Source organism: Budorcas taxicolor, chromosome 1 (assembly GCF_023091745.1).
Source record: "Budorcas taxicolor isolate Tak-1 chromosome 1, Takin1.1, whole genome shotgun sequence".
In the NCBI taxonomy this organism is placed as follows: Eukaryota; Metazoa; Chordata; class Mammalia; order Artiodactyla; family Bovidae; genus Budorcas; species Budorcas taxicolor.
Genome location: NC_068910.1, coordinates 217,482,722 through 217,507,731, shown reverse-complemented (window position 1 = coordinate 217,507,731; position 25,010 = coordinate 217,482,722). Strand labels below are relative to the sequence as shown.

The following is a 25,010-nucleotide window of genomic DNA, read 5'->3' as shown; positions in this document are numbered from 1 at the left end:
AGGAGTATATTTGAAATAATTAAATTTCCCTTTAGAATATTAATTATTTAGTTTCCATGCATATTTTATATTATCTAAAAATACGTAAATTTGGAAATAGTACTCCCCCACCCCCGTTGCATGAACATGTTAGCTGCTCAGCTGTGTCTGAACTGGTCCAGAGCTTGGATGGTAAGAATCCACCTGCAGTGCAGGAGACTTGGATACGATCCGTGGGTCAGGAAGATCCCCTGGAGAAGCAAATGGCAACCCTCTCCAACATTCTTGCCTGGAAAATCCCATGCACAGAGGGGCCTGGCAGGCTACTCCGTGGGGTTGCAAAGAGTCGGTCATAACTGAGTGACCGACAGTTTCATTTTCCCAGTGTTTACCTTTCGTGAAACAATTTCATTCCTACACTTTTCATGCCTCTTTGCTCTCAGTGTTTTCTGTCATCGCCAGAGGGACTTCTGGGAGCTTCTCACACAAGTTTCAAGCTCATCATTTTTACTTTCATCCAAATCATGTGGAATTTGGCCCTTTTCAAATTCAAGAACAATGCTGTCATTGCTCTAGGTCCTAACAGCCCATCCAGTTAACATTAGGATGGTTGCTTTTTCTTACCTAGCTCATAAATGAATGAGAAATCTCTGGAATGCAGCTGTTTAATCTGCGTTTCTCTTTTTTAAGTCTCTTTATTAAAAATAGCAAATATAAAAAATAAGAACAAATACGGGAGGATGCATAAATCATACGTGGACAGCTCAGTGAGCGTGCACAGAGTGGACGCACCTGGGTAACCAGCACGCGGGTCAAGAGGTAGAACAGCCAGGGCCCTCCTGTGGCGACTCCCATCACTCCCCCCCCTCTCCTCCCCAGAGGTAGCTCTGTCTGGTTTTTAGCACCGAAGCTTAGTTTGCTTGGTTTGGGACTTGATGTAAGAGTAGCCTTTATAAATCACATCTTTTGCTCAACACTATGTCAGACTTGTTCACGTCCCAATGGTTCATTTGCGCTTGTGTATAGAATTATTTGCATTGCTTTGAAAAGTGATCTTTAAGAAGCATGCTTCCCACAGCTCCTCACATTTTTTTTTTAATGCTATAGGAATTACTTAAAGTTTTTGTAGAATGTATTCCCCTCCTTTTAAAAGTCAAGTCCATCAGATGACTTCAGTAAATGCCCCCAGCCAGCTTGAGCTATTGTGCTTTTCCCCAGTCAGTATTTGTTGCTCAAAATAAAGTGACGGAGTTGTTGTGTTGTGAGAGACTTTGTGAAAGTCTGTGAATGCAGGAAGTAATCCCTCTTTTCTGAGAAGTGACTCTTAGGGAGCAAAACCCAGGGGCTCCCCAAGTTGCATCTGGGAGATGCAGCGTGTGATCTGTGGACTGTGCATTTCCCCTTTTAGCTCGCTGTGAATTGGGCCATCAAGTTGTGGCTATTGAATCTGGCCTAACTGTTGGCAAGGGATGTCGCTTTTATGGACCTTTTTTTCCTCACTATGTATCTGCTTGGCTGACTCTTCCTTTCCTTCAAATCTTTGTATTTATTGTTAATTGAAGGAGAGTTGGTTTATAGTGTTTTCTTAGTTTCATGTGTACAGCAAAGTGATTTAGGTATACACACACACACACACACACACACACACACACACGTTCTTTTCAGATTCTTCCCCTAGAGGTTATTACAAGATATTGAGTAGCCTTTCATGTGCTCTACAGTAGGTCCTTCAGGTCAGCGCAGTTCAGTCGCTCAGTCGTGTCCGACTCTTTGCGACCCCATGGACTGCAGCACGCCAGGCCTCCCTGTCCATCACCAGCTCCCAGAGTCCACTCAGACTCATTTCCATCCAGTCGGTGATGCCATCCAGCCATCTCATCCTCTGTCGTCCCCTTCTCCTCCTGCCTTCAATCTTTCCCAGCATCAGAGTCTTTTCAAATGAGTCAGCTCTTCACATCAGGTGGCAAAAATGTTGGAGTTTCAGCTTCAGCATCACTCCTTCCAGTGAATATTCAGGACTGATCTCCTTTAGGATGGACTGGTTGGATCTTGCAGTCCAAGGAACTCTCAAGAGTCTTCTCCAACACCCCACTTCAAAAGCATCAGTTCTTCAGTGCTCAGCTTTCTTTATAGTCCAACTCTCACATCCATACATGACCACTGGAAAAACCATAGCTTTGACTAGAGGGATCTTTGTTGGCAAAGTAATGTCTCTGCTGTTTAATATGCTCTTCAGGTTGGTCATAGCTTTTTGTCCAAGGAGTAAGCGTCCTTTAATTCCATGGCTGCAGTCACCATCTGCAGTGAATCTGGAGCCCCCAGAATAAAGTCTCTCACTATTTCCACTGTTTCCCCATCTATTTCCCATGAAGTGATGGGACCGGATGCCATGATCTTCGTTTTCTGAATGGTAAGTTTTAAGCCAACTTTTTCACTCTTCTCTTTCTCTTTCATCAAGAGGCTCTTTAGCTCCTCTTCACTTTCTGCCATAAGGGTGGTGTCATCTGCATATCTGAGGTTATTGATATTTCTTCTGGCAATCTTGATTCCAGCTTGTGCTTCCTCCAGTCCAGCGTTTCTCATGATGTACTCTGCACAGAAGTTAAATAAGCAGGGTGACAGGATACAGCCTTGATGGACTCCTTTCCTGATTTGGAACCAGTCCGTTGTTGTTCCATGTCCAGTTCTAACTGTTGCTTCCTGACCTGCATACAAGTTTCTCAGGAGGCAGGTGAGGTGGTCTGGTATTCCCATATCTTGAAGAATTCTCCACAGTTTGTCGTGATCCATACAGTCAAAGGCTTTGGCATAGTCAATAAAGCAGAAGTAGATGTTTTTCTGGAACTCTCTTGCATTTTCAATGATCCAATGGATGTTGGCAATTTCATCTCTGGTTCCCCTGCCTTTTCTAAATCCAGCTTGAACATCTGGAAGTTCTCAGTTCACGTACTATATCTATTTTCCATATAGTAGTGTGTATCCCTGATAGCTCAGTTGGTAAAGAATCTGCCTGCAGTGCGGGAGACTCTGGTTTGATTCCTGGGTTGGGAAGATCTGCTGGAGAAGGGATAGGCTACCCACTCCAGTATTTTTGGGCGTCCCTTGTGGCTCAGCTGGTAAAGAATCCGCCTGCAATGCAGGAGACCTGCGTTCGATCCCTGGGTTGGGAAGATCTGCTGGAGAAGGGAAAGGCTACCCACTCCAGAAATCTGGCCTGGAGAGTTCCATGGACTGTATAGTCTATGGGGTCGCAAAGGGTCGGACACGACTGAGCCACGTTCACTCCCACTTTCGAGTGTGCATCTGTTAGAAGAGGACCTCCCTCCCCACCCAAGGGCTGCCCTTCATTCTACTCGATTTCTCTGGCATCTCTTTCGCCTCCTAAGATACATTTTTACTGAATTATTGTATTATTTCCTGTCTCTCTCTCTTCCGTGCCATGAAGAGTGTGGGTCATAGAATAGACGCTCAATGGATATTCATGGAATGACAGTAACAGCCGCGGATTCCCGAGGCTTCAACGGTGTTAGAATTGTATATAGAGAGATGCTTTGGGGGCTTTCTTGGTGGCTCAGTGGTAAAGAATCTGCCTGCAGCGCCGGATCTGCAGGAGATGCAGGTTCGATCCCTAGGTCGGGAAGATCCCCTGGAGGAGGGCATGGCAACCCCCTCCAGTATTCTTGCCGGGAGACTCCCATGGACAGAGGAGCCTGGCGGGCTGCAGTCCTTGAGTCGCAAAGGGTCAGACATGGCTGAGCAACGAAGCAGGAGCTCAGGTGGGTGGTTTTGGACGTGAGGCAGGGCGCCGAGGAGATGAACGTGCGCGTTTTCTCCTTCCTGTCCCTCACTTTGGGGGTGGTTGAAACTTGTTGAGCCAGGGCTCCCTGGAAGTGACTTGGGAGGGTTACAGTGTCACCGGTTTGCCGGCCTTCTTCCTGCCGGGCGTGTTTACAAATACAGAATTGGCTGTTCTTGCCAGAAAAGTTTCCAAAGTGACATGCCTGGCGTGCAAAAAAAATCTGTGTTTTCTGGGAGAGGCCCTGGTGTGAGCGCTGATTATGCAGTGTCGGTGAACACATGTGGCAGCCGCCGGGTTTACAGCCGGGGTTGAACGTCCCCGTCTGGATTGCTGGGAGGTGCCGAGCCGCCTTGAGCACTGAGACCTCGTGTCTGCCGGATCTGTGTGCGATCCAGCACGGATAACAAGTGTGGGAGTTTGGACAAACCTCGAGGCACGTGGATGGTGGGGCGCCTCGTCTGAGGGCTGGGGCTCTATCCTGGCAGGCGATTTCTTTTCCCCAAACTGGAAGGTTTCAATTTTATTGCTCGAGATTGTGTGGAATCTTTTCGGAGGGCTTCAAGAGCCGTTGTGACAGGTTTACAGCCCATGTAAGAGTTTCTCCTCCTCTGCCTTTGGGAAAATTCCCCCTCAGAGAGCTGGGTCCCTTTAGGACCCGTCAGCGGTGCTGAGGCTGGCTTGGGGAGGAGGGGGCACTTTGCACGCTAAGTACCCAATTCCTGAACCTGATGAGCCACCTCCAGGAGAAATCTGGAACTTAAAAGTCCAGTTCCAGAGTTTTCTCCCGCCTCCAGTAAAGCAAATGTGTTGCTTAATGAATCACGGACCGGTTGGTGGCACACAGCATTTTCTCAGACTCTTGGTTTTCTTCTCTTTCAAATGGAGACAAACATTTCTCCTCCCCACGCCCCCCCAGCCCCCTGTGACCAGCTTTCTACTCTGTGTTTCTGTGAGTCTGACTTTTGCAGATTCCACATGTCAGGGATATTTGCTTTTCTTTGTCTGGCTTATTTCTCTTAGCGTGATGCCCTCCAGGTTCATCCAGGTTGCTGTGAGTGGCAGGATTGTTCCTTTTAATGGTTGGATCGTGTTCCATTGTACACACGTAACACCTTTCCTGTAAGTAGGGACATTATTGGCGGCAGGGTACACGTTATCGACGGGGATAGTAAGGATGTTATCGGCGGGGTGATAAGGATGTTACTGACCTCAAGGAGGTAAAACAAGTTTTATGAAGAAAACTGCTTCCAAGAAAGAAAGATTGGGACATGGTGGATACAAGGAGTACACATCAAAAGAAATACACCTGAAGAGATGGAAAAGTGTTAAAAGCAAGTGTTTAAATATATTCCTGGTAAAAAGTAAGGTTAGCTTTTGCTGGAACTTTTCATTGTTCAGTTGGCATATAAACTTCATTTCAAAGACTCCCCGGTTTAAATGCGAGGTGCACTGGCCACTCTAACTTCTGAGGTGCTCCCCGGAGGGCAAGGAAGGAGTCTGTTTAGGACACCTTAAGAATACAGATGGATTTTTTCCCCAAAGCCTCAAGCACAGGATTTCCCTGTGGCTTTTTCCAAGTCTGGTGGAGGCTGGGAATGCGGGCGGTGTTCTGTGTGGTTCTTAAGTAGTAAAACATCATCACTAATTCATGGGCTGCGCATTGTATCTTGCAATAAACAAGAACCAGGCTTCCCTGAGCCTGTAGTTTTGCTCAGCCGGTTAATCATGTAAGGTGCGCTGCAGGGGCCGCGCTTACCTCCCCACACCCCCCCTGCCTGCCCCCGACCCCCTACCTGCTTGCGCCAGCCATTCAGGTGGATCATCACAAACAGGAGAGGCTAATTACAGACTGCTCTTACCTCACTACTAAAGCAGGTCCCTGGAGGACCGCGCCTTGCAAGTATTTGTGTTGTCCTTGTTTACATTTCCGCATGTTTGCAAATGCTCCTGACCGCCTGCTTGATAAAGGACTGTGGGTTTTGCTCTAAGAAATGACTGCAGTCTGGTATCTTCCCGTGGGTATGAATTAGTGAGGATTACTGTATTTTAAGAGGATGTCTGTTGCCGTGTAACCACCACCTCAAAACCGAGTGGTTTACAGCCACGTTCATTTATTCTGCTCACAAATGTGCAGCTTGGGCAGGACTTGGCAAGACTGCTAGCCTCTGCTCTCCGTGGCATCCCCTGGTCAGTGGCTGGGGATTCCACTTTCAAGATGGTGCACTCACAGCGTTGGCAAGCAGTTGCTAGGCCACAGGCCTCTCCGCAGACGACTGGGGTTTCCTCAAAACATATGACTGAGTTCTTCCCGAAAAGCAAGGTGGAAGTTCATGGAAATGTTATGACCAGGGCTCAAAAGTCACATGGTGTCCTTTTGACTTTGCTCATTGGTGGAGAGCCATACTGGTCCAAGGAGATGGATATAGACTCTGTCTCTTGATGGGGGAGTGACAAGGTTCTAGCAGGTCATGGGGGATGAGAGATATCTTTGGAAAATATAGCCTGCCACAGACGTGAATTCAGACATCTGTGTTCATTTACAGTTCATTCTACTAGGAGAGAACTTTGAGACCATTTAGGGCTCATAGAATTAAAAATATGAAGGCATGAAGTGGAAATAAGGAGTTGAGTGTTGAATATGAAGGGCGTTGAATTATTGGGCATTGGAAATCATCTTTAAGTGTAATTCTCAACAGTTGTTAATGGAAAATCAGCCCCTTAAAAAACAAACCCCTATTTGTTACTCAAAGAGATCGCATATCTTCATGAGGTCTGAAACTCTCAGATCATTTTCATCTTCTAGAAAAGCCATCCCAGGGTTCTTCAGGGTATTTACAAAAAGAACAACGAACACTCATTTCTTTAGCACTGTAATGAAAACCATCCCCAAGTACTTAGTTTCACTGTTCTGTTAACCATGGGAGTTTCAAATGCCATTCAGACTGAGTTGTATTTTTGTTGGTCTGGAGTCATGGGGACCAAAAAGGGTTTTTAACCAAGGGTTAAAACTGGAACAGCATTGGTCCAACCACACCGTCTCAATATTTTGTTCAAGTGCCTTTCATTAATGCTTTGGAGGCCTATGTAAATCAGGGAATGGTGGGAAAAAAGTCACGAATTCTGGATGTTAAAACAGCAGCATAGTGTGAAGGAAAACATCTGCTCCTGGTTAAACTTCTTTAAACTCGGGTTCTTTTGCCTCAGTCACTTAACTGTGGTGCTGAGATTTGAGTTCCATGAAGACTCTCAAATTGGTTTTCCAGAACATTCCCAGGAGTGTTATTAAGCCCTTGAGGTTCTTTGTCCCAAGCTTATAATTCCAGGGTCACTGCAATTACCAAAGAATAAAGTTGGGGTTTTCAGTACAGCCGGTCCAGGATTCCAGATTCCAGCTGGTCTTTCTTTGCTTTGCTTTTCTGGAAATGCACTATCTTATCTCGGGCAGTGCCTTGTGAAAGAAGGCCCAGTGGAATGCCCAGCTAGGAGGCTTTTTTTTTTTTTTTGTAACTTTGATGAGAATTACTGAGACAGAGGTGACCCTGGGTGTCTGTCTGGGTTTGCTTGGACAGTTCTGGCTCATGCCTCTCGTCACAACATACCTTTTGCCTTCAGAAGTGTCAGCTTGTTCAAAAGTCCGGACAGCAGGTCGCCGATGCTTTGACGCGTCGCATCGCGCCTCGTTGCATGTCACCCGTCGTCCCCACCGCCGCCTCAGCTCTGGGTCTCCGTCTCCCTCGTCCGTCCTTTCCCATGGCAAGCGCAGCCTCTTCTGACCTCTCCCACGGGCTCTGCAGTGACCCCTGGGCCCCGCGCCCTCGCTCTGCCTCTCTCCCCCAGCCCCCTCCCCATCAGTACCACATCCTGCGGAAACATCAGTCCTCCTTGGGAAAGGCCTGATTACATCCCTGCGGCCAGAAGCTGTGATGGCATCTCATTGCCTACAGAGCAAAATTCCAGACTCCAAAGACTCAGCACTCTTGAAGATCTAGCCCCAGTTTTCACAATGTGGCTTAGAGGGTAGGACGTTCTGTTGCAAATACAATCTGAGCAGTGTAACAAGTGGGAATGTGGAGCCTGAAGCCAGACTGACTAGGTTTGAATCCTCCCTGCGATCTTCTAGCTGTGTGCCCTTGGGCAAGCTGGGCAGCCTGTCTGTGTCTGTTTTCTAATCTGTAGCATGCGAAAAATTTAAAAAACCTGTTTTTTTAAAAAAAATTTATTGGAATATAATTGCTTTGCAATGTTATGTTAGTTTCTGCTGTACAACAGTACAAAATAGCTATATATGTATAGCTATGTGTATATAAATATATATCTTATATATATGTAAGGGCCTCCCTGGGGGCTCAGTGGTAAAGAATCCACCTGTAAGGCAGGAGACCTGGGTTCGATCCCTGGGTGGGGAAGATCCCCTGGAGGAGGGCATGGCAACCCACTCCAGTATTCTTGCCTGGAGAATCCCATGGACAGAGGAGCCTGATGGGCCACAGTCCATAGAGTCACACAGAGTCGACTGAGCGCCTGAACACGCACAGCACACACATGCATCCATCCATTGCCTCTTGGACCTTCCCACCCCACCTCCTTCCCACCCCTCTAGGTGGTCACAGAGTACCGAGCTGAGTTCCTGTGCTCACCAGCAGCCTCCCACTGGCCGTCTGTTTTACCCACGGCCAGGTATATATGTCACTGTTACGTAAGGATGAGATGAGGTAATCCACATAAAGCCCTTGGAACAGCTTTTGGCGCAGGGTAAGCGCTCAGTAAATGGAAGCTACTGTGATGACGGCTTTTTGGTGCAGGATGTTTGCCCTGCTTCGTGTAGCTGAGCACACTTTCTTCCCTCTTCACGTTGCTGGCCTTGTTCCTTCTTGGATTCCGTCCCCCAGGCCATGCCTGTGTGCAGAGTCCACCTGCGTCTCAGGTCGTTTACCAGCCATGCAGCCACGGAACTGGCAAGCGGCAAGTCTGGCACATATCCTTGACTTTCCCATGCGACTCTGATGAAAGTCTGTGCAAATGCTTGCTAACGTGAGATGTGGGGGATTTGATGGCTCCATGGTCTTTGTGGGCATGCCCCGGCCTTAGTGGCAGCACGAGTCGGGGGTCTTGTAACCAGGGCAGGGGATGCAGACCCTCCTGAGGTCCTTTGACTTGGAGGTCCCTCAGTTTTCCTGCCTGGACGATGCCAAGCTCTTTGCTTTTGCTCCAAGATCCTGGTCTGAGCTCATCCATGCAAAGTGCTGCTGATGGGCAGACGTCGAGGGAGATCAGGTGTTTGCAGGGCCCACGCAGCTCTGCCAGAGGAGAGACCCCCGTCCACCCCAGTCCCTGCCCTCCTGATCTGGGTGCCTGTGGCGTGGCAGACTGCCCTGGCAAGGGGAGAGCTCGGGTGTGGACACTGACTCCAGAAAGTACTCTTAAAAAATAATCTTCAGTTATACTGCAATAAAGCTGAGAAAAGAAATCCAGAGCAGAGCTGAGAAGAACATAGCCCAAGACAAGGAGCTGAATGCTGTGTCCACGCAGACAAAATAAGCTAGAGTGCTGGCCCGGGGTCCACTTTGACCAAAACGTGTCAACATTGTTGTGATCGGTGTGGTCTTAACTTGCTCGGTTTTGTTTGGTTTAAATATCAGTTGCCTACTTTTCTCTTCTCCACTTGCGTACATGTGGGTACTGAACAGATTTCAAATTTTATTTCCCATGAGATGATATATCTGCATAACAGACATTAAATCCTAATTTTTTCTGCCCTGAGATTCCTCTTCTTCTGAAAGCGGCTTTGTTCCCACAGTCCAGCTGTGTGATTTCCACGGGAGCCACCCTAACGCTGGCCAGAGCTGATTGGCCCCGAGATGAACACCTGAGCCAAGCTGAGCCAAGCTGAGCCCTTCCCTGAGATTTTTCACTTGTGTGGATCCAGGACGTTTAGATAGTCTGTCTCCAGTGGCTAAGCCACGAGCAGAGAAACTCAGAAGCTGGAAATGGCCATATTTTCTTCCCCATGGAGAAGATCGGTCCTACAAGAGAAAGAAGAAGAATGCTAACAAATTTTTTAAAAAGACATAGGGCCAAAACCCAGAGCCATCTTCCTGACTATGGTGGGTATTCTGGTCCTAAGATTCTACTCTGGCTGTGCCCTGCTGGCCACTTGGGTCACCGTTAGAGCCTTCCCCAGAGATAGGCCTTTCCTTGCTCCCTTTCCATCTCTGATTTAGACTTTTGACATCAGGTGGGGATCTTCTGGTGGTTTGGTTTTCACAGGGCATTAAGAGCTAGTTAAAGAGACGTCCCTGGTGGGCCAGTGGCTAAGACTCCACACTCCCAATGCAGGGGGCCCAGGTTTGAGCCTCGGTCAGGGAACTCTATCCCACATGCTGCAACTAAGACCCAGCACAGCCAAATAAGTAAATAAATAATATTTTTTTTTTTTTTTGAAAAAGAGCTAGTTGAAGATTTTTGAGAGTTGAGAGCTTAACAGCATATTCCCTCTTGGGTCTACTGATTTCCCAGGAATGACATTTTAGGTGAACAGTGAAATTATAGGCACAATCTAAGTGAAAGCACCCAGCCAGTTAATAAAGATAGTGAAAGCCAATAAAACTCCTTTTATCAGAAATACTTCCCCTAAACAGTGTCACCAAAGGATGAACTTGTTCTCTGCTCCTATCCCAGCGCTGGACTCCATCTCTTCCTTTTGTTTTTAAGGGAGTTTACAGTTTTCCAGGTTATTCTATCATTTCTCAAGCGTCCCACCAGATCACTGCTAGTAGCTGAGGAGAATAAAACCTCTTCTCCCAACTCTAGCCCTGCCAGGGACTTAAGAGTTAGTAAGCAGTGGTCCTTCAGACTAAGCGCAGGCAGGTTGAGAAGGAGATCAGATGGACTTTCAGAGTCTCTAGAGTGAGACCAAAAAGTATTGAATCCAGGAGGTCAAGGATGGTGCCTGTTTGCTTCCCTAGGACCTCATTCTCAGCACATAGTAAGTAACTGAGTAAGTAATATCTTAGTCAGTAAGTAATATCTTAGTCAGTAAGATACTGAGTAAGTGATTAGTGAGTGAATTAATCGTTATTATTATCCCCATTTTACAGATTAGGAAACTGAGGCTCAGATAAATCAACTGGGTCAACCAGTGACATAGCTAAGTGCGTGGCAGGGCTGAGTCCAGAGCTTTAAGCCTCAGACTGCTCGTCTCAGGCTCATTCTGAGACCTGTCAGTCATTGAAAGGGAAAACCACAACCCCAGAAGGCTGCAGGATCTTTCCGTGCAGCCTCGCGACTGAGCTGACGGCAGCACTGGGTAAAAGTTTCAGTTCCTGAAGCTGCGTGTTGACACGTCAGAACCAAAGAACGCTGCAGACTTGAGCTAAAACCTGTGTTGTTTTTGAACCTCCATTTTTGGAAGGCTGTACAAGAGCTCAGGCGACAGAAGATGAGAAGGGTTGTGTGTGTGAGTGTGTGAGATAAAATATTCACCGTGAAGACTCACGTGTGACTGTGCAACCAGAACAGCGTTTTTGCGTCTGTTCTTGACATATGGTTCGTGCCTCTGTTTGTAGGTTCCCTTTGTATGTCACGGGCCCCCAGAGACTTTAAAATGTCAGCTATCACAGGACGGTGGCCCCTGAGTTACAGCGGGGGCTCAGAGTGGTCAGTGCTCTGGTTTGGGGTCCATTTGGATGTCTTTATGTGTGAGTCTTGGTCTTTACCCTGTGTTATACGCCTGCGCAGTCACTGTTGAAAACCCTGTTTCTGTCACTTGGTATTTTATACGGTTTTTTATGCTCTGTATCGGCAGTGTCCAGTAGAGCTTTCTGTGATGACGGAAATATTCTGTATTTGCACCAGACGTTCTATATTTGCATTCAGTAGGGCAGTCGCCAGCCACCGGGGCCATCAAACACTTGAAATGTGGCTGGTGTGACTGAGGAATTGAATTTTTAATTTTATTTTATTTGAACTAATTTAAATTTAAATATTAACAGTCACATTTGGCTAGTGGCTATTATCATATTGGATAGCGCATCTTTATATTTTCAAAAAGTCAGTAAGTTTCTGATTCCCAGCTGTAAATAGCATGATAGTTCTAGGGATTCCAATAAGTTCATCCGAAAGTTGGAAATGGCCTATAGACATGAAGTCTACCAATTAAAGACTGAATTCCTTTACCGTAAAACATGGCAAGGAGGCTTCTTTCACCCAGGCAACAGCAACTGCGGTCCGCCTTCTGTGCATGCCAGCCTCTCCTCTGGGACCTGTAATCACCACCCGACTGAGTCCTTTCCTTTGTTCCTGTCCAGGGCCCTCTTCTCTCCCTGCCTTTGGGGACCCCCGAGCCAGCCCTTCCTTTCACGCTCGGTCTGCTTTCGGTTTGGAGGTAATTCATCAACCTGCTGCTACAGTCCTCTTCCCCTGATTCCCTCCATCTGCTTTTCTCCTGTGTGATGTTTCTCCAGAGAAACAGCTCATAGTGTTAGCTATCCGTCTGTCTGTCGAGACTGAAGTTGAGATTGACTTATGTGGCTGGCCCGAATGACTGTGGGAGCTGGGCTGTCCCAAACCTCCAGGGCCATGTGGTAGACTAGAGGTTTTGGGTGAGAGTGATGCTGCGGTCTCAAGTCTGAAGGCTGAAGCCTCGGGCAGGTTTTCTGGAGGCAGAATTCCTTCTTCTTTGGAAAACCTTGCTCTTCGCTTTTTAGGCCTTCAACTGATTGGCAGAGGCCAGTCCACGTTATAGAGGGTGACTTGCTTTACTGACAGCCAGGGGACTGTAGATGTCAACTGCATCTAAGAGTATCTCTATGGCAGTATCTAGACCAGTGTTGCAGTTAGTCACTGTGGTTTTATCCGGGGTGACACATAAAATGAGCCATGACACCGTCTTCATTAGATTCAGACCGAAGGGTCCTCGACCGTCGCTGGCCCTTTGCCTGGGCCATCCCGCGTGGCCTGTGGGCTCCGGTCCTGTTGGCCTGTTAGATTCAGACCGAAGGGTCCTTGACCGTCGCTGGCCCTTCGCCTGGGCCGTCCCGCGTGGCCTGTGGGCTCCAGTTCCATTGGCCTGTTAGATTCAGACCAAAGGGTCCTCGACCGTCGCTGGCCCTTCGCCTGGGCCGTCCCGCGTGGCCTGTGGGCTCCGGTCCTGTTGGCCTGTTAGATTCAGACTGAAGGGTCCTCGACTGTCGCTGGCCCTTCGCCTGGGCCGTCCCGCGTGGCCTGTGGGCTCCAGTTCCATTGGCCTGTTAGATTCAGACCAAAGGGTCCTCGGCCGTCGCTGGCCCTTCGCCTGGGCCGTCCCGCGTGGCCTGTGGGCTCCGGTCCTGTTGGCTAACAGCAGGGGTGCTTTCTGCTGCCTTTCCTGTGGCACGTGTGGCTTCCATGTTTACCAAACCCAGTCAGGACCCCATTTCTCCCGTGATGGTTTTACGCTCCTTGCTAAATGTTCTCTAAACAAGTGTGTGCGTAAGACGAGACAGAGCACGTATCTGCACTCAGCAGCAGCCGCGTGGCATTCATTTTGAGAGGAGAGTAACAGACAGTATGCCCTGGATTTTCAGGGACTATCCCAACATCATGGTGTTACTTTTAATGAAAATGATTCTTGAAATATTTAACCAAAGATGATATCATTTTCTGATGCATTGAGACTTTTTATACAAAGAAAGTTTTTTCAATAGAAAAAAGAAACCAAAAAAAAAAAAAGAGAGAGATAAGAAACCTTTTTCACGTCATTATGTCTGGTTCTAGGTTGGGCGAGTATAATTATCGCATTTGTTCTTACTCATCACAGAGTTGAACGAAGTCTTGGGTCAGTTGAAAACTGTCTTGTTTAATCTTTGGTGCTTAAACCAGAAGTTGTTACCCTTTTAAGTGTTGGGGATGGGATTGTTCTTAAATGCAGCTGATGTGATAAAAAGGTGGATGAGGGTGTATTTCAGTTAAACCGTGTATTTGAGGGGGCGTCTTAGGACAGTCTGGGTTGTATACTGTGAAGGAGTGCTGCCATGCAGGAGCACTGATCTGCGTGAAGATACTCAGGGTCGGATCCAAGCTTTGCCGTGATCTAGTTGGAATTGTTAGAGAAATTATGTGGGCGTGTGTGTGACAGTCTGTGAGGAACTCCTTCCCCGAGGTGGCTGGGATATTCAGGCTTTGATCTTCTGTATGGATTCGATTCCTTGCTCTTGAAGACCTGGCCCAGCTTGACGCCATGGTGGTGTCCAGCAGCAGCCGGTGAGTCCCTGAAAGTAAAGTGACCTGGATGTCTGGGGGACGGTGGGGGGGGGGGGCGGGGGCTCCAGAAACATCACAGGATGATCTGGCAGGACAAGGTGAGTGGATACACGGGTTACAGAAAAGAAGGAGCTGAAGAAGAGGCTCCTTGACCCCAGTTTGAGACCCACGGTGGACCCATCGTCTGTGGTCACTGGCCATGGAGGTCTGAGCCGCAGAGAAGAGGCACGGCTGGGGAGTCCACACTTGGGAGTAATGAACACATGACTAGTGGCTAAACCTGAATAGTACAGGAGGTTCCCATGGGCGTGAGGAGAGCTGATGGTCAGAAGTGAACCCTGATGAACACGTCTCATGCCTGCCTTTCTGAGGTTTGTGAGACTTGCTTAACAAAGGTTACAAATGAGGGAATGAGTGAGAAGCAAGTAGAGTTTGGTTTGACACCTCTAGAAAAATCAAAGGTGTCACAGCCCCTAGGGTCTGGCCAAATATTAATCTTTATAAAATCTAAATGTGGGTTTTCTGGTTAAGAAAGACTGCTCACCCTTTCTGGGAAACAATTTGGCAGCCTGTACCCAGCCTTTGAAGAGCTGATATCCCCTGGCCCTTCCATTCCACTTCTGGGAATCCACCCCAGGAGCTGCAGACAAAGATTAGGGCACAAGGATGTTTCATGTTCTTGAGATACACGTTCCCTGGAAAGCTTGCCATGGAGAGAGCCAGCGTCTTTACCATTTACCCTGAGCATCTTTTTAAGAGTTTTGATTGTTAAACAATGCTAGGTGTAGGATACAGTTTCATTACTGTTAAAGATAAAAGATGAGCATTCAAAGAAACCTGTGCTTTGCCCTTGGAAACCCCCCTCCTTGGCTCTCCAGAGCTGCTATGTTGGGTAAGTTAGGGACCTGTTGCTGCTGAATGGAGTCTGAGCCTTTGCCGTCTTACCATTTGGTGATATCCATGGTATGGCCCTTGTGATGTCTGGCCCAGCCTCATTTCTGGGCACTCCTGGCTTCTCATGTCATGTCCCAGAAATATTTCCAGAACTTTGTTCACTCCTCAGGCTGTTGCGCACCATCAGGCCTTTGACCATGAAGATCCTTCTGTCTCCTTACCTGCACTGCCCTGTCCCTTTCTCTCACCTGTCTGGTGAACTCCTATTCATCCTTCAAAGCCTCCTGCAGGTTGAGTCCCCAAGTAGGTTTCTTCCAGCACGATATTTGGGGGAGAATCCGAATGAATGTTGTAGGGGAGGCTCACACACTCCAGCTCTGCCACCGCCTTCACCTTTTCCAGCTGTGTCACTCTGCTTCATTTGTGATAGCCCTGACCTGCTGTGAGAAGGTCTCAGTGTCCCCTTCAGGCAGAAACAGTCACTTTCTATGCCTGTATATCCATTACTGCACTTTGCTTCTCTATGAAAATTTTCTGAAATGTGTACTTCTTTTCAGTTATAAGAAGTTATATAAGGCAATAAAAGTTATAGAAGGCAATGGCACCCCACTCCAGTACTCTTGCCTGGAAAATCCCATGGATGGAGGAGCCTGGTGGGTTGCAGTCCATGGGGTCGCAAAGAGTTGGACACGACTGAGCGACTTCATTTTTTTTTTTTAGTTATAAAGGTGATATGTATGCTTGTTAGATAAATTTTGAAAATTTACACATACAGCTATGATAATGCTGTTTTAAAAGCTTAGAATCTTTATTTTTTCTGTAACATCATAACATAAGCATTATTCTGCCATGGTAGTATAATTATTTTTAAAATCTGTTTACAGTAATCAGCTGAATCTTTTGACAGTTAAGACTCCTATTTTGTAGCCCCAGCACCTAAGCGTGATGCTGTTTTGAGCCACTGTAGGAACTTAATAAATGTTTGTTGGTTTGTTGGATTCTAGAACTGAAATGGAGAAGGCACTGGTGAACCACTCCAGAACTCTTGCCTGGAAACTCCCATGGACGGAGGAGCCTGGTGGGCTGCAGTCCATGGGGTCGCTAAGAGTCGGACATGACTGAACGAGTTCACTTTCACTTTTCACTTTCATGCATTGGAGAAGGAAATGGCAACCCACTCCAGTGTTCTTGCCTGGAGAATCCCAGGGACGGGGGAGCCTGGTGGGCTGCCGTCTATGGGGTCACACAGAGTCGGACACGGCTGACGTGACTTAGCAGCAGCAGCAGAGGTGAAAAATCAGTCAGCCTCCATCCCTACCTTCCAGGAGTCGTTCTGGAAGAAGAGACACCGATCCAGTCAGTATTTAATGTGTCCATTCGCTCCTTGATTCAACAGATCCTAATTGATCACCTACTGTATGTAGGCAAGTTACTAGCAAGTTACGCTGCTCCCTTACTGCCCATGACTTACTCCGTTCTGTTTCTCTTTTGCCTGTGCTGCCGGGAACCTCGGAGATTAGCTCCCCTCCACCTCAGGCTGTTTGGTACAATCATCTCCTCATTGTTTTGTTTTTAAAAACTTTGTGACCTGTGTCTTCTTTTAGACGCTTTCTAAAACAGTTTCTAAAAATAGGTAGATATCACAGATTAATGGGTAGCAAATGAACTTTCAGAATGGAAATGATGACTTCAAGGTTTTAAAAAAAGAACTTTTTGAAGTGTGAATCAAGCCAGCCGCGGGCATTTGTGTGCACATGTGCGTGTCGGAGAACTGGACGCTTTGACACGTGTCCACTTGGCCTTGTACTTAAGAGTTAACTTGGACCTGAGCCAAACCTGACTTGGAACCTGACTTCCCACAGCTCACTTTATGACTTTAAATGGCTCTGGGCTTCAGTGTCCTCATCTGAAATGAAGATCAGGATACCATGTAGGGTTGTTCGAGGATTAGGCCAAACCATTGATACAAAAAGCATGGTGCAGGGTTTCACACATGGTAGATCCATGGTGATCATTAATGTCTAGCGCAGGCTAGACTTTGGAAGGACAGATGCTGAAGCTGAGACTCCAATACTTTCGCCACCTGATTCGAAGAACTGACTCATCTGAAAAGACCCTGATGCTGGGAAAGATTGAAGGCAGGAGGAGAAGGGGACGACAGAGGATGAGATGGCTGGATGGCATCACCAACTCGATGGACGTGAATCTGAGTGAACTCCGGGAGTTGGTGATGGACAGGGAGGCCTGGTGTGCTGCGATTCATGGGGTCACAAAGAGTCAGACACAACTGAGTGACTGAACTGAACTGGGCTGTATGTTCGTATTACTGCTCCAGATCATTTTCCAGAACAGCCAGGGCTGAACTAAAATGACCTTCTGCCGTAAGTTAGGGTGGGTCATCTGTGGAGCGGGGCTGAGGCTTGCTTCTCCTTTAAAGAGGAGCTCGTGCTGGTGTTTCTTCAGTTCAGTTCAGTCGCTCAGTCGTGTCTGACTCTTTGTGACCCCATGAATCACAGCACGCCAGGCCTCCCTGTCCATCACCAACTCCCAGAGTTCACTCAAACTCACATCCATCAAGTCGGTGATGCCATCCAGCCATCTCATCCTCTGTCATCCTCTTCTCCTCCTGCCCCAATCCCTCCCAGCATCAGAGTCTTTTCTAATGAGTCAACTCTTCGCATGAAGTGGCCAAAGTACTAGAGTTTCAGCTTTAGCATCAGTCCTTCCAATGAACACCCAGGACTGATCTCCTTTAGAATGGACTGGTTGGATCTCCTTGCAGTCCAAGGGACTCTCAAGAGTCTTCTCCAACACCACAGTTCAAACACATCAATTCTTCGGCACTCAGCCTTCTTCACAGTCCAACTCTCACATCCATACATGACCACTGGAAAAACCACAACCTTGACTAGATGGACCTTTGTTGGCAAAGTAATGTCTCTGCTTTTGAATATGCTGTCTAGGTTGGTCATAACTTTCCTTCCAAGGAGTAAGCGCCCTTTAATTTCATGGCTGCAGTCACCATCTGCAGTGATTTTGGAGCCCCCCAAAAATAAAGTCTGACACCGTTTCCACTGTTTCCCCATCTATTTCCCATGAAGTGATGGGACCAGATGCCATGATCTTCGTTTTCTGAATGTTGAGCTTTAAGCCAGCTTTTTCACTCTCCTCTTTCACTTTCATCAAGAGGCTTTTTAGTTCCTCTTCACTTTCTGATGTTTCTTACTCCTTCTCAAATGACAGGAGAGGGTCGCTGCTGACGCCTGGCGGCTCTCTGAGGTCATCCACTTGGGGGTTGGTGACTGAGCTTCCCGGGCTCTGCGGTCTCCCCTTTCTGCTGCATCTGTAAAGTGACCTGAGCCCCCTTGCCCAGCACGTCCCCTAACGCTCGTCTTCTAATTTTGGCCAGCTCTTGCTTTTGTTTAGCTTTTACTTTCCATTTGTCTTTCACTTATGACAGTTACATTCAGTTGCCTGCGGTGGGGGCGGGGTTGCTTTCTCGGGGAGGGGAGGGTTCACGTGGCCGAGAACTCAGTGCACCCATGTGCCCCCCGTCTGGAGGCTCAGGAGGTGAGAAGGTGCCACTTGTCACCTGGACCGGATGGGGGTGGAGAGCCGTGGGGCACTGCGTGCAGTGCCCACAGGCTGGGCATGGTCTTCAGACGTCCGTGCTTCCCCCAGGCTGCTGTCCTCAGAGGTGCCCTCTCTCGGGGTGTGCCATCAGCTTTTGCACACTGGTGATTCTCACCACCTTTGCCCTTCTCTGCCAGAGCAATTGTTTCAGAGAGGAAGCTCTTTGGGTCATAAAACGTCATCTGGTAGTTAGTATGTGGTTATATAGATGTATTGAGTTATATAGTAGCCTGATTAGCAGGAAGTAGGTGATTCATCAGAAAAAAAAAAGAATCACACAAAAAAATAAACTCTTAGCAAAATGAGCTTCCTCTTTCAGCCTCTTTTTGTTCCAGCTCATCCTTTTAGAACCTTTTTTCAGCTTCTTAGGAAAAATTACTAGTTGGGGCTAACGTAGCGTTTCACAGAGAGGCCATCCCAGCCCTTCACAGTCAAATGCTTTATTTATTTATTTTTTTTTACAGTTTAAGAAAATAAGCCCCTCTCTGTCCCCAGTCAGGCCAGACTTGGGGTGTGGCCACCACCTTGAGGAGGTGGAGCCTTGGCCAGCTTGAGAGGTTTCACGTTCAAACAGGAACACCCAGACTTCCCTGGTGGTCCATTGGTTAAGACTCAGTGCAGTGGGGCGTGGGTTCGATCCCTGCTTGGAGAACTCAGTTCAGTTCAGTTCAGTTCAGTCGCTCAGTCATGTCTAACTCTTTGCAACCCCATGGACTGCAGCACACCAGGCCTCCCTGTCCATCACCGACTCCCGGAGTCTACCCAAACTCGTGTCCATTGAGTCAGTGATGCCATCCAACCGTCTCATCCCCTGTCATTCTGTTCTCCTGCCTTCAGTCTTTCCCAGCATCAGGGTCTTTCCCAGGGAGCCAGTTCTTTGCATCAGGTGGCCAACGGATTGGAGTTTCAGCTCCAACATCAGAGAACTAAGATCCCACTGGGAAACATCCGCACGCACGCACACACACACACACACACACACACACACTGGGAAACATCCCCCGAGGCCTCCCTGAGGTGCCGTGTGTGCCCCCGCTCTGATGGAACGTCCCGTTCACCCGTTTCCCTTGGTCTGGTTTGCCTCACAGATCCAGGAGGCTGCGAGTCGGGGCCTGAAGTTCGTCGGGGTCGTGCCTCAGTACCGCTGCCCCGGGAGCCCTGTGGGCGGCTGCCCCCCAGCAGATGACCAGGATGAGACACAGGAGCCTGGCCGTCATGGGGCTGCGGAGGAGCCGGGGGCTGCAGATGCTGCCGCGGGGACGGACGGAAGCCCGGAGCCCGGCCAGGGCCCAAGATGGGGGACGCCCGCCGCCCAGCAGCCCGGCTCGTCCCCGGGCGAGGGGGATGGCGCAGAGTCTCCTGCTCGGGGGACTCCGGAGGGACCAGATGCTGACCCGCTGTCGGAAGGGCCTGGAGAGCCGCTCACAGCCAGTAAGTATGTCAGCGCCGGGACTCAGAGCCACGTGGAGAGCGGCTGCTAGCTTTTCAGTAATCACCGGGGCCTTTTAGGAAAATGAATGGAATTCGAGTGTAGAGATGGCAGTCCATCAAACAGGAGAAGCTGTCGAGCTGTTTTCCGGGCCTCCTGACTCTTCCTTCCTGAGTGGGCCTTCTGGAGGTGGGGGTGGGCAGACCACGGGACGCTGACTTGTTGCGGCTCCAGAATGTCACCTGTGTGGCAGGTTCTAGAACACAAGGTGTTTTCTCCCCCACGCCCAAGCGCTGCCCCCAGATTACCCCGTGTGACCCCAGGAAGCATGGTGATGGCTGGGTACCAGTGCAGAAAGCACCTTCCACGCCTAGTCCTCTTGTTTTGAATTTCTGCCTAAAGAAGGAAATCCAGAGCGCCGGCTGAGGACGTGGCATGAGGTGTGCAGGAAGCTGCTGATTGAGCCCTTGCGCTGTAAACAGCCAGGCTTCAGGGGGGTCTGTCTCATGGACAGACCAGTACCGTGGAGCACGCGCGGCCGGGGAGAGGCCACCGGGAAGTGACTGCTCTGAGCCACGGTGTTTAACAGCCGCTGGGGCATGGACTTTAGTTTGGAGATTTCAAATAACGATGCAGGAAGGAGGCTGGCAGCCAGCGTTAACGAATGCTTCCTTCTTCCTGTGACGTGGATGGCCCGTTTGCATCGTTGCCCCCTTTGCGGCTGAGTACACTGAGGTTCAGAGTCCATCCGTCGCCCAGGCTGGAAACAGATCTGCTGGATGAACCCAGGCTGGCTTCCCACCTTCTGCTTCCTGTGTGATGCTCAGACAGGTGATCAGAGTTTACTGAGGCCCTCAGACTGCAGGCAGTGAAGCTCTTCCTTTCCCCGTGATTCCCTTTCAGTTTTCTGCTCCAAGAAATCTTGCGTCCTGCTGTTTCCTGGAAGCCAGGCCCTGGTACGAGCTGTCTCCCCTTTGGAAGGTGACGAGTGACGAGACTGATGGGAGGAGGCCCAGGTCTTGGGGAGACTTTCTCTTTAGGCCTTTCTGGATCATCTCCCTGATGAATGTTGGTGGTGGTGGTGGTTTTGCTGTTAAGTTGTGTCCGATTCTTGCGATCCAGTGGTCTGTAGCCCGCCAGGTTCCCCTGTCCATGGGATCCTCCAGGCAAGAATACCGGAGTGGGTTGCCATTTCCTCCTCCAGGGGATCTTCCCCACCCAGGAATCGAACCCGGGTCTCCTGCATTGCAGGCAGATTCTTTACCGACTGAGCTATGAGGGAAACCCCTAGTTAATGTTATTATTTATATACTAATTCTTGAGGTTAGCCTCTTATAAATGATGAGAAACTGCTTATGCTTTGAGAACAGAAAAGGGTGAAGGAGCTCCCTAGAGGCCCAGTGGTTAAGACTCTGCCCTTCCACTGCAGGGCACACAGGTTCAATCCCTGGTCAGGGAACTAAGATCCCACATGCCACACGGTGCAGCAAAAAAAAAGAAAAAGAAAAAGCGGGTGAAATAGCTTTTCTTGTTACATCACAGATCCCAAAAAGAAAACTGTGGGATGGTTAATTCTGGGGCTTGTTTGCAAGGATGACTTAGAAGGGGAGATGTAGCCACCTCACTTCTGGGAGAGATTCGGACTAGTGTTTCATCAGGGCCTTGGTGTGTGGAGGCTCAGATGGTAAAGAATCTGAGTACAGTGCAGGAGATGAGGGTTCCATCCCTGGGTCAAGAAGATCCCCTGGAGGAGGGCATGGCAACCCACTCTCTTGCCTGGAGAATCCCATGGACAGAGGAGCCTGGCGGGCTACAGTCCATGGGGTTGCAGAGAGCTGGGCATGACTGAAGCAACGGAGGACGCGTGCCAAAGGAGGTGTCATTTAAAGCACTCCTAAGTAGGAGTCCTCACGACTGGGGTACAGGCCCCGTCATCCTGACCATTACCCCCAGCTCTGCACGGAGCCCTGGCTTTGAGAAAGGAGGCCATCGATACGCAAGGGCCCCTCAGGAGTTTCCGATGTTCCCTGTTCTGGAGTGCACCTTCCTCCAAGACTCCCTCCAGACCGGCCGGCTCCTGGGGTTGAGTAACCGGGGAGACTTGTCCCAGGACTGTCCCTCCAGGCCCCCCGCTGTCCTGCAACTGTTCCCTCCCTCAGACCCTTCCCTGTCACTGGGCGCACAGAGAACCCCCCCAGCACCCAAGGGTCTTGGCCTGCACCTCGTTTCCTCAAACCCCTGTTCTCTCCTGGAAAACCAGAACCTTCTGAGGAATGCAAGGTTCAGGTGCGTCTGGAGGTGGTCAGCCCAAGAGCGCGTGCGAACGGCAGCTGGGAGGGGTGATGGTGCCCCTGACCCCCCGTCCTGCTTGGTAGGCGGCTGTCTGTCTGTCTGTTATCTGAGCGTGGCTCTTAGCTCTCTGCGTGGGAGGCCACAGGTCTCCCATGGGCAGCTCACTGTGACCGTTACTTCTCTTCCGGTGGGATAAATGAATCTTTGCCTCTTTCTCATCAGCCAGTGAACACACAGGGGCCCTGGTGCCCAGGCCTGGCCTCACAGGGGACAGAGGACGGTCATCATGGTGACAGCCCTCCAGGGCCCGGGGCTCAGCTGGCCCGCGTGGCCGTGCGTCCAATAGCTGTATGACGGAAGATGCTCTTACTCTGCCGGTGTCGCAGAAACAGGAGGTGGCCTGTGTGCCCTCCTAGAGTCACGCTTTATCTCATAGTCTGAGCCTTAGTGCTTCCCTGGTGGCTCAGCTGGTAAGGAATCCGCCTGCAATTCAGGAGACCTGGGTTCCATCCCTGGGTTCCATCCCTGGGTCGGGAAGACCCCCTGGAGAAGGGAAAGGCTACCCACTCCAGTATTGTGGCCTGGAGAATTCCATGGACATATAGTCCACGGGGTCGCAAAGAGTCGGGCACGGCCCAGCGACTTGCACTTGAGCATCAGCTGAGCATAGTTTCCGCCTCCTCAGAGGCTGGCCAGGGACGCTGTCCCCGCTGCTCAGCTGGCCTGGCCCCCAGCTCAGCCTAGTTCCTATCCTGGTTGTTATCCCCTCCGTCCTGGGGCTTCCACCACATCTCCCAGCACCCCCGCCCCGCTCTCAGCCTCCGTCCACTCAGGGGCCCCTAAGGAGGGCCAAGCGCTTTAACTCCGCTTCCTGTGGTGGGTTTAAATAGGCAATCACAGCAAGACAATTAAAAAAGAGTCCAGAGGGCATCTCCCTGCTCCGCCTTTAATTCATCCGCTGTATGGCGCTGGGGGCTCATCGAGGCGCCGGGGGCTGGCCCCTTCACCCCCAGGCTGCGGGACCCCTCGGGTCCAGGGCTTCTGCCCCCTACGTCCACCAGGGTTTCGCTTGTCCTGGGAGTGTCCTGTTGGCTCTGTGTCCGTCCGGGCCCCCCACTCCGGGCCGTGGGGACCCCTAGGGTCCAGGGGTTGGCTCCCTAGGTCCACCCAGGCTGCGCTCGTCCGGGGAGCGTGCTGTCGGCTCTCTGTCCGGCGCCCCACCCGACCCCCCAGGCCATGGGACCCCTCGGGTACAGGGGTTGGCTCCCCGCATCCACCTGGGCTGCGCTTGTCCTGGGAGCGTCCTGTCGGCTCTGTGTCTGTCCGGGCCCCCCACTCCGGGCCGTGGGACCCTTTGGGTCCAGGGGTTGGCTCCCCAGGTCCACCCGGGCTGTGCTCGTCCGGGGAGCGTGCTGTCGGCTCTCTGTCCATCTGGGCGCCCCCCTCCGACCCCCCCAGGCCGCGGGACCCCTCGGGTCCAGGGCTTCTGCCCCCTACGTCCACCAGGGTTTCTCTTGTCCTGGGAGCGTTCTGTCGGCTCTCTGTCCATCTGGGCGCCCCCCCCCTCACCGAACCCCCCCAGGCTGCGGGACCCCTTGGGTCCAGGGCTTGGCTCCCCACGTCCACCCGGGCTGCGCTCGTCCGGGGAGCGTGCAGTTGGTTCGACGTCCGGCTGGGCGGGCCTCCTCTGAGCCTCGCTGCAGCGGGCTTCCCTCCACACCTCCCTCATTCCCGGCTGCGGGTGGACACAGGGCCCCCGGGAAGAGCTGGCCCGCCCCACCGCTGGGTTCCCAGTCCATTTCTATGCCCCAGGGTGGGGGAGGCAGCTTCCTTCATTGACCGTAAACAGGCGAGGGGCAGAGCAAAACCAGGGCTCGGGAAGCTCAGAGCCATCGCTGGACCGTATTCCCTGCCTTCTCCGCGGGCCGCCGTCATCCCCGCCTGGTCTCGGGCACTGCAGCGTCAGTAGGAGAAACGAGGGGGCCGCACAGGTTCGTGCAGATTCAGCTTGTCCTCATGCCACCCAAGTAATAACGCAGCGTCGTCCGCGAGTTGCCCTTCCTCCCTGCACCGGCTCACTTGAAATGTCCAGAACGCAGAAGCCTGAGCCGGATCTCTGTGTCCTTCTCCAGGGCCTTCTATGAGCAAGCCTCCTGGCAGGCAGCTCCTTCTGGGGGGATGCTCCCCGAGTCTGCCCTCCCTCCCGGAACCCCCCTGGACAGCTCTGCCCTGGGGTCCGTGCGTCCCCCGCCTGCTGCCATTGTCCTGGCTGTTTGCACTCAGTCCATTAACAGCAGCCACTGACCACCTCCCCGGCCACCCACGGGCATCAGCTCCCACTCTCTGTGTGCTGATGAAACCAGCCTCTCGTGAGGTTTGGGAAACAGCCAGGGGTTGGGGGGTTTGGAAGAGTCTTGACTGATGTTGAAGCTGAAACTGCAATCCTTTGGCCACTTGATGCGAAGAACTGACCCCCTGGGAAAGACCCCGATGCTGGGAAACATTGAAGGCAGGAGGAGAAGGGGACAACCGAGATGGTTGGATGGCATCACCGACTCGATGGACATGAGTTTGGGTAAACTCTAGGAGTTGGTGATGGACAAGGAGGCCTGGCGTGTTGCAGTTCATGGGGTCGCAGAAAGTCGGACATGACTGAGCGACTGAACTTGCCACTTGCCGGCTTGCGATTCTGGGGAATCCATTTAAGGCTTCTGAGGTAGAAGGGACAGTTTCCCCATGGAGGTG

The 25,010-nt window shown here is 50.5% G+C and overlaps 1 protein-coding gene across 1 annotated transcript in view; it reads left to right on the top strand.

Moving 5' to 3' along the window:
• Window positions 1-25,010, top strand: part of RFTN1 (raftlin, lipid raft linker 1) — a 233,974-nt gene that overhangs the window by 139,114 nt on the left and 69,850 nt on the right. The window contains exon 5 of the mRNA XM_052639301.1: window positions 19,633-19,975. Within this exon, the coding sequence (XP_052495261.1) occupies window positions 19,633-19,975 (343 nt within the window). The remainder of the gene's footprint in view (window positions 1-19,632; window positions 19,976-25,010) is intronic.